Source organism: Lissotriton helveticus, chromosome 3_2 (assembly GCF_964261635.1).
Source record: "Lissotriton helveticus chromosome 3_2, aLisHel1.1, whole genome shotgun sequence".
NCBI lineage: Eukaryota > Metazoa > Chordata > Amphibia > Caudata > Salamandridae > Lissotriton > Lissotriton helveticus.
Genome location: NC_136062.1, coordinates 271,521,514 through 271,535,270, shown reverse-complemented (window position 1 = coordinate 271,535,270; position 13,757 = coordinate 271,521,514). Strand labels below are relative to the sequence as shown.

General features: G+C 51.5%; 1 protein-coding gene across 6 annotated transcripts in view; it reads left to right on the top strand.

The window, feature by feature from the left end:
* HERC1 (HECT and RLD domain containing E3 ubiquitin protein ligase family member 1) overlaps positions 1-13,757 on the top strand; it is a 2,088,313-nt gene that overhangs the window by 1,545,244 nt on the left and 529,312 nt on the right. For all 6 annotated transcript variants that reach the window (XM_078685198.1, XM_078685199.1, XM_078685195.1 and 3 more), the window contains exon 57: positions 3,352-3,472. In XM_078685198.1, the coding sequence (XP_078541324.1) occupies positions 3,352-3,472 (121 nt within the window). The remainder of the gene's footprint in view (positions 1-3,351; positions 3,473-13,757) is intronic.

Genomic DNA, 13,757 nt, shown 5'->3' with positions numbered 1-13,757 from the left:
TTCTGCCAATGAAGGCGTGCTGGCTAAGCTCCAGGTCATTCAAAACACAGCGGCCCGACTAGTTCTGAATGCCCCGCCAAGGACTCCATCCAAACCCCTCCTTGAGCAATTACATTGGCTCTCGATCCGGCAAAGAACAAAATTCAAGATAGCTTGCCTGATCCACAAATGTCTTCATGGACAAGGGCCTGCTTATCTTAAAAACAAATTTATTCCCTACATGCCATCTCGAACGCTAAGATCAAGCAACAATCTGCTCCTAGTGGTGCCCCGCGCCAAGAAAGCGAGGCATGGGAATAAAGCATTGTCAATTACAGGACCCACACTATGGAACAGACTTCCTCTGTCCCTAAGACAGTGCACTGAGCACTTGAAATTCAGAAGGCAACTGAAAACTGTTTTATTTAAAAATGAGATCTAGCATCTGCTCCAATTTCACATCTTCTGTTTAGCCGGCACCAAAAGCGCAGAGATACTCCATCTGGAGTCGATTCAAGCGCTATAAAAACCAGCAAATAAATAAATAAATAAATAAAGACAATTTTCATCTGGAAAAATGGATTCGGATGAAGCCCAACTTATTGACCTAGACCGGCGGGGCAGGGGGGGAATGGGACTCAGGCGCTCTGCCAATTACTTTATACGGATAACTATATGCTGGGAAACTACTAGATGAGACCAGAGCGGCGTGGCTGGCCTCTCAAAGCAGAATATATCAATGGGGGGACAAGTCGAACACTTTGTTACACCGCCTCTGTCAACAGGCGGTGCACCCACATACGATCCCCGGTATACGTGATCCAGACTGCAAGGTACTCTTTGACACGTCTCAGATTGCTGCGAGATTCGCGGATTACTATGCAGAGTTGTACACCGCGAGCAAAATTTTACCAGAAACTACTGTACAGCGATTTTTAGATGAGTTACCCCGAGAGCACTGCCAAATGCAGCAAGAACCGAATTAGAAGCTCCACTCACGATCGATGAGTTGGGTTGCCGCTTTGGCAGACTTGCACTCCAGTAAGGCCCCCGGACCCAACAGCTTCCCTTGCACATTTTTTTAAATATAACAATCCCAGCTCGAGCTCATTAGCTTGCAGCGATTAACATCGCCCTTGAAACAAGGCATCTCCCTCCAGACTGGAGGCACGCCGAAGTAGTAGTATTTCTTAAGCCTGGCAGATCCCCCGAGCACCATGCGTTATACTGCCCAATTTCCCTATTGAATGTGGAAGTCAAACTTCTCGCTAATCGCATCTTGCCATATATAACTGACCTGGTACACCCAGACCAGGCAGGCTTCATGCCTAGATGCGCTACACGTCATAATATCCATTGCACTCACAACGCCATAGGTCGCAGTGGAACATCTAGATTGCCTTAGACCCGCTACGCTGGCCATATCTGTTTGTGCTCTTGCGACGCTTGAACATTGACCCCAGATTCCTTTCCTGTATACAATTGCTGTATACTGACTATACAGCCTCGGTACGAGGGGCAAGCTCGGTTTCTCATACCTTCCCCTTGGGGCGAGGCATACGCCAAGGCTGTCCTTTATCCACATATTTATTTGTGTTAGTGATGGAGCCGCTGGTGGCTTGGGTCAGGGTCGACGCTCAGATCCGAGGCTTTGAATGGTCCAGAGGAATCTCAGATCGCATTGTATTATACGCGGATGACTTGATGTTCTTCCTCACAGGACAGACCCGAGACTGATTCGAATAATGCACATATTTGGGGAGACCTCTGATTTATACATGAATGCTTGTAAGTCAATCCTATGGCCATTGCGGGGTGGATGAACTGGGTGTCTGGTCCAGAAATGTGACGGTCGTTACGAAGAGATTTAAATACTTGGGAGTGTTTTGTCAGCCTCTCAAACTACGTCATGGGTCAGGAATCTGGTTCCATTGTGGAAGAATGTAAAAGAAGAGACACAGTCCTGGTCCCATCTACCCTTGTCCCTATTTGGTAGGTCAGTTATCTTTAAGATGGTTTTCCTCCCCGCCTTCTTTTCGTTTCAACAACTAAATACGATCCTGGGTCAATTTCTCTGGGGAGTGGGCTCTGCCCGGGTGGCCCGGAGAACATGCTTTCAATCCACATACTGTGGAGGAATGGCTACCCCAGTCATCCAGGCATATCACTCAGCATGCCACCTTCTAGTACTAAACGACTGGTGGTATGGGGATAGACGAGACCTGGCACACGCGGTGGAGTGATGGTTGATGGGTATTATGGCTCTTCACTCATACCTCTACGTGGGGCCGGAGCTTCGGGCATTGCCGCCAGCGACAAAAGTGGTGTTTAAGTTATGGAAACAGTCCCTACATCGTATGGGGTGGGTGGGGCCGATTGACCGGGGGATACCCACCCTTGGCACAATGGTCTGTTGCCTCAACTGTCTACACTGATCGGGTTAAGGGGCTGGGAGGACATCAGTATATATCCCTGGGGGGTAGTCTGTCATGGTCGGACTTAAAATCTTTCCAAGAGCTCCAGAGAGAGTTTGACATGCCCCGCACACAGTTCTACAAATACCTTCAGTTTCGCCATGCGCTGTGCCTTTACATTGCACAACTGGAGAATCTGCCGTAATTTAACCCTATAGAGGCTAAAGTCTTAATGGGAGACCTCTGGGACCACAAAATTACCAAGATTTATCAATCACTCGTTACCAACAGTGACTACACAAGACACACTTTGAGAGGCCTGGTAGGCAGATATAGGCCCGTTGGACAGCGACGACTGGACCGAGGCAGTGGCGTCCCACCGAGTGGCGGCTATCGCATCCCGCTTGCGGCTTATAAAATTTAAATAGCTTCATCGAATATATTTGACAAGATATAAATTGTGATGGGCGGGCTTAGTAGCATCCCCTCTATGTCTTCGCTTAGGCATTCTTTTCTGTTTCAATGGAATGAAAGGATATTGACATCATATTGCTGTACCATATTGTTTCTATTACAAAGTCTTGTCATACCAATATATGCACGGCTGTTGACTCAATAAAATGTGTCTTTAAAAATATATTTTGAACACGTCAGATTTGGAGCAGATCAAATGTTGTGTTAAGCAAATGTTTAGTAAATGGTGAGCAAAAGTTTCAATCGGAACAATTGGGATTAAACTTTCTTGCAACTGTTAGAAGTTGCACTTTGTCCACTGCAAAACATTAATTAATGCGAGGAGTCGTTAAAACTCTTCATTTAATCTGATTGCAACCCTCTTCTTCCTTTGTCTCAGTTCTAAAGCTGACTTTTACCCAAGGTGTTCGCTAAATGTATGAAATGAGCTCTTTATATTTTGAGTTTTGTTTGGTTCAGTCTATACTTCTTTATTTTATTTCAGAGGTTGCCAAAATGGTTTAGTCTGTGTCTGGACTGTTCCTCACAATGTACAGGATACGTTGCATTCCAGTCTAAATTTCTCTGAAATGTGGTGTGACCAAGAAACGAATGGCAGACAAAAGGTAATTTCATTCACTTTAGGTGATCTACTGTGGACTTATAGAATCCTTAACACAAGTCATACATAGATGTCACTTCCTATTTTGTCTGTGTTTGTTGTTGATCATCTTTTTTCACAGGCAATTGTTTGTAAACAGGCCATATCGTTGATATGATTGAGTACTGCCAGCAGGCCATTTAATGCTGGGTCAAAAACCTTTATTTAATTTTTTTTCAAGTTGTCCAGATAATTGTTTTCCTTTTGAGCTGACAGTGATGATTTACTCTGCCTTCCGATAGAAGTCTCTGATAAAAATAAAGAAAACTATAGTGAAAAGTTAAATGGGTAGTTGAATGTATTTGTTATTAAGAGCTGCACATTGGAAAAGGATAAAAGCAAACAATTGCTAGTTGAAAATGAAGGTTGCTGTGCAAACAATGTAAAATAATCTTTGTATCTGGTGGCAAAAGGACAATTCTTGGAAGGAAACAAACAAGTACCGCAATTTCACAGCATATTTGTTTGTTTTTCATAGATTTCCATAATTGAAGCAAAGGGATCCTTAATTTGGACAAAGTCTCTTATTAGTAAAATAAAATGCGACTTTGAGGACCGACCTACTGTTTGTACTTCAAGATACTCAGTAGGTCAATTTTCACTTAGAGAATCTCACAATAGACCTAGGTTAGTCTTCAGTTTGACTGCGTTGTAAGCCTGAAATACTGAAGAGTTTGATCTCTACTGTGCCTTTATAGGTTTTTAGCCTGTATTTAATCAATCAGGGAATTGTAAGCGCGCTATTCACCCGTGAGGGTTTCAAGGTGCTGAGGGAGGAAGTGGGGGTTCCCCAGATTTGTTTAGCCTTAGAGCCAGGTCTTGAGGGTCTTCCTTAAGGTGTTTAGGGAGGGGGCGCGTCTGATGTCTGTCAGTAGCTCGTTCCAGGTCTTGGCTGAAATGTGTGAGAAGGATCTTCCGTCTGCTCTGGCTCTGTGGATGCGTGGTGTTTCGGCCAGTGTGAGGTTGGAAGATCGGAGGTTTCTTTTGGGTACATGGAAGTTGATTCTGTCATTGAGGTATTTGGCTCAGTTGTTGTGTAGGTGTTTGTAGGAGTGAGGATTCTGAAAGTGACTCTTTTCTCCACTGGAGACTTCGTAGGTGTTAACTGATGTGTTCGTGCCGAGGACGAGTCTGGTGGCGGTGTTCTGTATTGTCTGGAGTTTGCGGAGTATGGACTTGTTGATGCCGGTGTAGAGGGGGTTTCCATAGTCCAGTCTGCTGGTGATGAGTACGAGGGTGACTGTCTTCCTTGACTCAGGGGGGATCCACTTGAAGCTCTTGCGGAGGATGGGGAGGGTGTTTAAGCAGCTAAAGGTGACGACATTGTCCTGTCGGTTCATGGTGAATGATGAGTTGAGTACGATGCCGAGGTTCTTGGTGTGGTCTGAGGGGGTAGGTGGGCTTCTGAGGGTGGTCGGCCACCAGGTGCTATCCCATGCAGTAGGGGTGGTACAGAGGATGAGGATTTCTATCTTCTCGGTGTTGAGCTTCAGGCAGCTGTTAGTCATCCAGACTGCGATGTCTTGCATTCCTTTCTGGAAGTTGAGTTTGGCAGTGGTGGAGTCTTTGGTTAGGGAGAGCATGAGCTGGGTGTCGTCGGAGTAGGATAGGACGTTGAGGCCATGTTATCGGACAATGGCTGCGAGGTGGGCCATGTAGATGTTGAAGAGGGTGGGGCTCAGGGATGAACCCTGTGGGACTCCGCAGGTGATTTTCGTGGGGTCGGAGAGGAAGGGTGGAAGTCTGATCCTTTGGCTTCTTCCTGTGAGGAATGATCGGATCCTGTCCAGGGCTGTTCCTTGTATGCCTGCGTCGTGTAGTCTGGCGACTAGTGTGCGGTGGGAGAGGGTGTTGAAGGCCGCTGATAGGTCGAGTAGGATGAGGGCTGCGGAGTGGCCTTGGTCCAGGAGGGTGTGGATGTTGTCTGTGACAGCAAGTAGGGCGGTCTCTGTGCTGTGGTTGCTTCGGAATCCGGATCTGGAAAGGTCGAGGATGGCGTTCTCTTCATTGAATCGTGTCAGTTTCCTGTTGACTGTTTTCTCTGCAACTTTGGCTGCGAAGGGGAGGAGCCAGATGGGCCAATAGTTTTTGAGGTCAGTTGGGTCAGCTATGGGCTTCTTGAGCAGAGGTCTGACTGCGCCGCGCTTCCAGTCGTCTGGGAAGGTGCCTGTTTTGAAGGTGGTGTTGATGGTTGTATATCTGGTGCGATGACTGCAGCGGCTCTGTGGTAGATGTGAGGGGGGCAGGGGTTGGTGGGGGGCCCCAAGTGGATGCTTTTCATGGTTGAGGCTTTGTCTTCGGCTGTGATTGGTGTCCAGTTGGAGTTGGTGGGCTGGCTGGTGTTTCTGGAGGGCCGTCTGTGGCGCCTGGTGGATGGTCGATGAAGTTGTCGTAGAGGTTTTTGATCTTGAGGTGGAAATAGGTTCCAAGCTTGTCACAGAGGTCTTGGGATGGGGTGATGTCTGTGTCTTCGTGCGTGGGTTGCTGAATTCTTGAATGACTCTGAAAAGTTCCTTGGAGATGGTGGAGTTGGCCAGGATTTTGTTGTGGATGAAGTTCCTCTTGGTGGAGCATAAATAAAAGATATGTGCGGTTACCAATCCCCACTGCGTTTGTCTGTGGTGTCTTGAATGCGACCATGATTTGTAGTCGTGTTCAGACTGGCGGGCGATGGCTCAGAAGACCTTGAGGGAGCGGGCATTGAAGTTGCTCTCGGCCCGGCAGTCGACAGAGTCTCAGAGGAGGTCACGATCGCTCTTGGAGCCCTAAGTCCACTTCCTCCCATTCGAGGTTATCTGGACACTCGGGGAAGAGGCACAAGAAGAAGAAGTCCAAGCGGACTTCGACTTCACCTCAACTGGCGTCCGTCGTCAAGACGCTCTAGGCACGTTTCTGAGGAGCGATTCGCGCCTCCCTCAATTTCCGGGAACCGGGGCGACTATCTCTCAAATAAAGGAATTTATCTGATAGAGACTACTAGCCGCAGATTCCTTCACATAGAATTATCCCCAGGCGTGAGACTGGATCCAGAAACTTTTTTGCCACAGCATCCCTGTGCATCGGGGCACTATCACGCGACTTCAGCCAGGCGTCGTTGGCGTACGTGACGTCTGCGAGGTCACATAAGACCCGCCCCAGGCGCGCCCATGTCAGTTTTTTCCTTTTCTGCATGCAACGGGGATCCGGTCCTTGCTATGGGCCTGTTTGGGGACCTTTTTTCATCCATTTCTTTTTGTGGAACAGTGTGCGAATGCCTTCGGACTTCAAAACTTGCAAGTTTTGTGGGCGTCTTATGTCGGCGAAGGACCCTCACCTCATTTGTATGTGGTGCTTCGGCAGACGGCTTCAGATACGGCCGTGGTCGTCGTCTTCGCCCTTCTCCGATGTCAGGTGAGCGTCGCTCCCCGATGGGTGTGTGTCGCAGTTTGTCCCCGGGGGCTGGTTTCTGGCCTGCCGGGGGCGAGGACTCTCCACGGATGATGCGGCCCCACGTGTCGTCCTATCCACCATTTCCAGGTGTTGGGACGTCAAGAGTCCAGATGGAGACATACGTGGCGGCTTTGCAGGCCTCGCTGGCGTCTCCTCCTCCTTCCCCTCCTGTGGCATCTGCGGATCTGTTGCTTTGCACGGAGCCCTCCGCAGCACCGGCGGCCGCTCCAGCGCTGACTGGTTCGGATCCAGGCTTGGACGATGTTGTGCGGCCACTCGGGGGTCCCTCCTTCAGACCACGGCGCCACTGCCTCACCGCAAACTCCTGCGGGAGTCCCTGTGGTGTTGCAGGAGGTCGCTGGGGCTCGGGTCGCATCCCAAGCCCCTCTCGGTCCTTTGACAAGGTGGTCCTGTCTAAGGCCGAGGTGATGGCGCTATGGCACCTTCAGAAGCTGAACGGTGCGGAGCCACAGGGGTCGGTGGACCCTCCTCGTCCCGCTCCAGGTCAAGGCTGGGTAGGGACCCCTCGTCCCTCTCTGGGCTCCTCTCGTCCCTCTCCACAAGCAACTGCCTCATCGTAGGGTGATTCCGAGGTTGAATCATTCCTGGCGCCCGAACATGGATTGCCGGGCGATCTCCGCCAGGTTCTGGGCTGCGGCTGGCTTAGGGCTTTGTGTCACTCCCCAGGCCCTTCTCGTTCCCCTACGCAGGTGGCTGCCTCGGCGGAGTCGGGTCGGCGCGTTCCGGCGCCGCTCCTGGGCCGGTTTGGCTCCAGCTCCACTCCGGTCTCCGGTGCGGTGTGACTTGAATGAAAACTGTCTGGTGACGCCGGATGGTGCTGACGTCCTGCCTCAGACGGCGGACTCCATGGGCTCCGCGCAGGGGTCGTGCCACGGATTCATCTTCGGACGCTCCTCCTTCTCCGGAGGCGGGCTGTATATTGGTGTCATCCTCCCTGGAGACTGGTTGCCGTGTGGTATCTTTTTCACCGGCGTCGAAGTGTGGCTCCCCGCCCTTCCTGAGGCAGATGTGTTCGTCGGAAGAGCGGCAGGTCCCTCATTCTTCAGTTCCTTCTGACTTCCAGGTCTGGCCCTTGCCTGTCCCGCTTGGCCTAGGGGACGGCCGCCTTAGTTTGCAGCCGTCGTCCACGGAGGAGCTGCTTTCTCCCCTGCAGGGCCCTACAGAGGCGGGTGCGGCCTTTGCTCATGCAGTGTCCACGGCTGTGGGCATCCTGCACATGGGTGACCCGGTGACTCACTTTCCGACGGACCATCTCTTGGAGGTTCTCCACAAGGGCACTGGTGGGAGGGAAATCTTACTTCCCTTTGAGAGTTCGCTCCTTTCTTCCTTGACGGGGGCTTGGAGGCGTCCTGCCTCAGCATCTTCTGCACCGGCACTTTCTGCCGCCACCTGACCCGGCGTGTCTTTCCCTTCACCCCTCTGCCGCCAGCCCCCTTTTCCCTCCCTGCCACCACTGTTGACTCCGCTCTGGACATCTCTGAGGTGCTGGGCTGGGCCATGGCTTCCTCAGCCCCTATGCTTGGCTTCGGGAAGGAGTATTCCCAGAGAATATTCGGGAGAGACTCATCGACTTCCCGTTTGATGGCAGCCTGTTGTTCCATGCCCCGGCCAACTCCACCATCCAAAGGCTCTTGGCAGGGCTCCGTCCTTCTCCTCCTCCTCCTCCGCCGTATCCTCCTCCTCCCGCTCCTCAGTGACTGCTGAGTTGGGCTGATTCTGGGCCTTCTTAGGCCGGTTGTTCTGGCTGTGGAGTGTGTTTTCTGGCCATTTGCGTCCTTTTTTGGGACTTTGGCATTGTTGGCTGCCCGATGGCCGCTTTGTTGATTGTGTGTGTGTTTTGCTGGAGTTGTTGCGCAGACTTGGCTGAGATTAGGCCTTCTGTTTTGCTTGGGCTGCCTGTCCAGCCTTCCGTGGGGGTGTTTTCCCCCTGGCTCTTTTGATTTTCCTCTGCTGCGGAAGTTCTTCTAAAGAGAGTTCCCATATCTTGGGACTTAACATACCCTATGTGGGGTAGTGGTAGCTGTCATATGGCTTGCGCTCTGCTAGGGGGTTCTGGTTGCCTTCGGGTGCCTGTTCTCCATGGCGTTTATGTAGGTTGCTCAGGCTTCTTGAGGTCGTGTGCGCGGCGGCTCATAGTGGTGTGACCGCGCATCTCCTATCCCTGCTCCTGTCCTTAGGTCTGGGATGATCCTGTGTTCTTCCTTGCCAGGCGCCGCCTACCCGGCCTTCCTGGGGCCTCTGGCTGTTCTTCTTGCTTCTGGCGGCTTTTGACTGCTGGTGCTGTTCTGGCTGGCATGTTGCTCTCCATTTAGAGCGGCTTCGCCTTCTTTTCCCTCTTTTCCTTGGGTCCTCTATGCTTCTTCTTCTTCTCCTCTTCCTGTCTTGACATTGGGCGGTAGCTATGTTGCCTTGTGGGGGAGTGGGGTGCTTCGGCCTCTCCTGCCTTGCCCTTGGTTCACCTGCTGTAAGTGTACGGATCTCTTCAGCCTTCTTTCTCCCTCCTACATACTCTTGGGGTCTGTGGTGTTCTGCTGTGGAGGTTTCCCTTGCCTGGCAGGGACAAGGTTCTACCTGGTCCACAGATCTGGTCCCCTGTGGGGCCCTCTGTTCTGTCCTGGCTGGTGGGGTCCTTTCACAGACCCTCCTTCCCAGGGAGTATTGCTAGGGTATCTATTCTACGTGAAGGAATCTGCAGCTAGTAGTCTCTATCAGATGTACAAGTTGCTTACCTTCGGTAATGATGTATCTGGTAGAGACGATTCTAGCTGCAGATTCCTTCATGGCCCGCCCTTCCTCGCCGTTCTGCGAGGACCCTTGGGTTGGTCTTCGGTACTCGCCTCCCGGTGGGGGGCTGTGTCTCCTGTGAGTGCCTTCTTTGCTCTTGACGGGTGGCTCCGTCTGGGGGCGGTTCATTCCGCGGTAGTTTTTTTTTGTTTTGTTTTTTTGGAGGCTAGGGTTCCGGTGCTCCGGTGCCCTGCTGCTCTGGCTACTACAGGTTTGGGGGGATTGCTTTCTATCTCTGTCCTCCCCTCCCTCTCCCTTTCCTTCCATTGCTATCCTCTGATTAGGGGTCATCTGGCCATGTTTTGCCCTTGTTCCTTTGGGGGTGGTTGCCCTCTATGTTGGGATGGCTTGGATGGTTGTTGTCCCTGTCTGTCTTGGGACTGGCCCCCTTGCTTGTTCAGGATGGGGGTGGTAGGTCTGCTATGTGTCTCATGACGTTTACGCATGTTCCTTGCCTTTCGGGCACTGGTGTTGGAGGCTGTCTATGTGCTGGCAGGGTGACTGCTCAGGGCTCTGCTTGCTGTTTCTTCTTTAACTGCCTTTGGGTTCTGCAGTGTTGTCACTGCTCTTGTGGTGTTGTTAGTCACCGTTTCTTTACCAGTTTTTTTTCTGCTCTTCGCACACTGTTCCCATGCTTCCACAGTTTTTAATCTGAAGAAAACTGATGTAGGCACGCCGGGGCGGGTCTTATGTGACCTCGCTGACGTCACGTACGCGGACAACGCCTGGGCGGGGTCGCGTGATGCCGCCCCCGGCGCTCAGGGAGGCGGTGGCAAAAAAGTTTCCGGATCCAGTCTCATGCCTGGGGATAATTCTTCGTGAAGGAATCTGCGGCTAGAATCGTCTCTACCAGATACATCGTTACCGAAGGTAAGTAACTCGTACTATGAGGCCATGTGCCGAGTATTGAGCGGAATAACCCCGTTGGTGAGCCCTCGTGCCTGCAGGCTTGGATGAGGCCCCATCAGGTTCGACGTCGTCTGCTTTGTTCCCGGCACAAGTGGGCCTCAGGGGTCCGATCTCGGATTCGGTTCGATGCCGGTCGTACCAACGCGACCTTCCCCGATGTCGGTGCCACTGGCGTCGCCGGTGGCTGTTGGTGGCGCAAGCTCCATCCTCATCCCAACGACACGGAGCCGGAATGGCGTCATACAACGCCGATTCTGACGACAGAACCCAGGGTTCTATGTTGTCGCCTGAGCACTTTGTGGACGTGCTAGGCTTAGGAGAGGAATGGGAGGAGTCTGGAGACCCTCTAGAGAACCAGGATGTCTCTGAGGAAACAATGGACTGGTATCGGGAACTTGGGGAAGTCAGTGGTCTGGATACTTCCCCAGACTCTGACATGCTCTCCTACAGTGGCTACGGAGGAGGGGGCGTCCTATGCTATGGTGGTTAAAAAGGCAGCTGAGGTCCTTGGCCTGGAGTTGCCCTCAGTGCAGATCAGGACTAATCTCCTAGCCGAACTGCTTCAACCTGGCGCTTCCACCTCTGAATCCCCTTTGCCCTTTAATGAGGAACTTAAGGACGTCTTACTAGGAACTTGGCCCAAACCTAGCACAGGGGCTTCTTTGAACAGGACGATTGCACGCCACCATCCCCCAGCACCGGGCGACCCAAAGTTCCTCAGCCAACACCCCACCCCAGAAAGTTTGGTGGTGCAGGCCTCTACTTCCCAGGGCGCATTCCCTTCCGACCTTCCTGATAGGGAATACAAGAGACTGGACTCTTCAGGGAAAAAGTAGTTTTCTTCCTCCAGTCTGGCATTGCGGTTGGTGAATACTGCATGCTTATTGGTTCGTTTCTCTCATTCCCTTTGGAAGACAGTTGCACATGTGCTGCCACAGGTCCCGGAGATGATGGACATGCCCTTCGATGGAATCCGCCTTTTTGGGGAAAAGGCTAACTCGGCCCTGGTCATCTTCAAGGACACTAAAGCTGTGGCGAGATCCTTGGGTCTCTCCTCTACTCCTCGTGGCAAGTCTTCCTTTCGCCCCTTTTGTGGCAAAGGAAGAGGTTTCCAGCCGTGTCAGCCCTATCCTAGCCACCGTTCCACACAGACTTCCCAAGCTGCGTGTGGATGTGGACGCTGTACGTTCTGCCACACTGCCCCCAGCAGCCGCAGCCTCCAAGCACTCCTAGGCTTATTCTGCAGGACCACACTACTCCAGTGGGTGGGAAAATTCGTCATCATCTCCCCCGCTAGAGATCTTTAACAACTGACAAGTCGGTCTTACAGATCGTCCAGGAGGGCTATTCTCTTCCTTTCCTTTCTTTTCCTCCGACTATTTTGCAAAGTCTGGAACGGCTGGCGGAGGATCGATTTAAACTGCTCCTAGAGGAAGTTATAATTTACAACAAGGGGTGGTGATGGACAGAGTCTCTGAATTAAGCAGAGTACTCTCACCCAGTCAAGAGATCAGGGCTAGATCCAACACCGTTTTTTAGCTCATTGCACCATCCCAGTTTCAGAACCTGGCTGTATGCAAATTAGTCTGTCCCTGGCCCAGTGCATCATGGGAACAGGGCAGACCAGACTACAAAAGCCAATTCTTACACTGGGAAGGGAACAAGCTTCCGGGGACCGGTTTCTGGCATTTCAGCCGTCTTCAGCCCGGCTTGCTTGAATCCTGATGGTGCAATGAGCAAGGGACTCACATCTGAGTATACCCTTCCACGCTTAGGGTGGACAAAATAATTTACAACAAGGGGTGGTGATGGACAGAGTCTCTGAATTAAGCAGAGTACTCTCACCCAGTCAAGAGATCAGGGCTAGATCCAACACCGTTTTTTAGCTCATTGCACCATCCCAGTTTCAGAACCTGGCTGTATGCAAATTAGTCTGTCCCTGGCCCAGTGCATCATGGGAACAGGGCAGACCAGACTACAAAAGCCAATTCTTACACTGGGAAGGAAACAAGCTTCCGGGGACCGGTTTCTGGCATTTCAGCCGTCTTCGGCCCGGCTTGCTTGAATCCTGATGGTGCAATGAGCAAGGGACTCACATCTGAGTATACCCTTCCACGCTTAGGGTGGACAAAATAATTTACAACAAGGGGTGGTGATGGACAGAGTCTCTGAATTAAGCAGAGTACTCTCACCCAGTCAAGAGATCAGGGCTAGATCCAACACCGTTTTTTAGCTCATTGCACCATCCCAGTTTCAGAACCTGGCTGTATGCAAATTAGTCTGTCCCTGGCCCAGTGCATCATGGGAACAGGGCAGACCAGACTACAAAAGCCAATTCTTACACTGGGAAGGAAACAAGCTTCCGGGGACCGGTTTCTGGCATTTCAGCCGTCTTCGGCCCGGCTTGCTTGAATCCTGATGGTGCAATGAGCAAGGGACTCACATCTGAGTATACCCTTCCACGCTTAGGGTGGACAAAATAATTTACAACAAGGGGTGGTGATGGACAGAGTCTCTGAATTAAGCAGACTACTCTCACCCAGTCAAGAGATCAGGGCTAGATCCAACACCGTTTTTTAGCTCATTGCACCATCCCAGTTTCAGAACCTGGCTGTATGCAAATTAGTCTGTCCCTGGCCCAGTGCATCATGGGAACAGGGCAGACCAGACTACAAAAGCCAATTCTTACACTGGGAAGGAAACAAGCTTCCGGGGACCGGTTTCTGGCATTTCAGCCGTCTTCGGCCCGGCTTGCTTGAATCCTGATGGTGCAATGAGCAAGGGACTCACATCTGAGTATACCCTTCCACGCTTAGGGTGGACAAAATAATTTACAACAAGGGGTGGTGATGGACAGAGTCTCTGAATTAAGCAGAGTACTCTCACCCAGTCAAGAGATCAGGGCTAGATCCAACACCGTTTTTTAGCTCATTGCACCATCCCAGTTTCAGAACCTGGCTGTATGCAAATTAGTCTGTCCCTGGCCCAGTGCATCATGGGAACAGGGCAGACCAGACTACAAAAGCCAATTCTTACACTGGGAAGGAAACAAGCTTCCGGGGACCGGTTTCTGGCATTTCAGCCGTCTTCGGCCCGGCTTGCTTGAA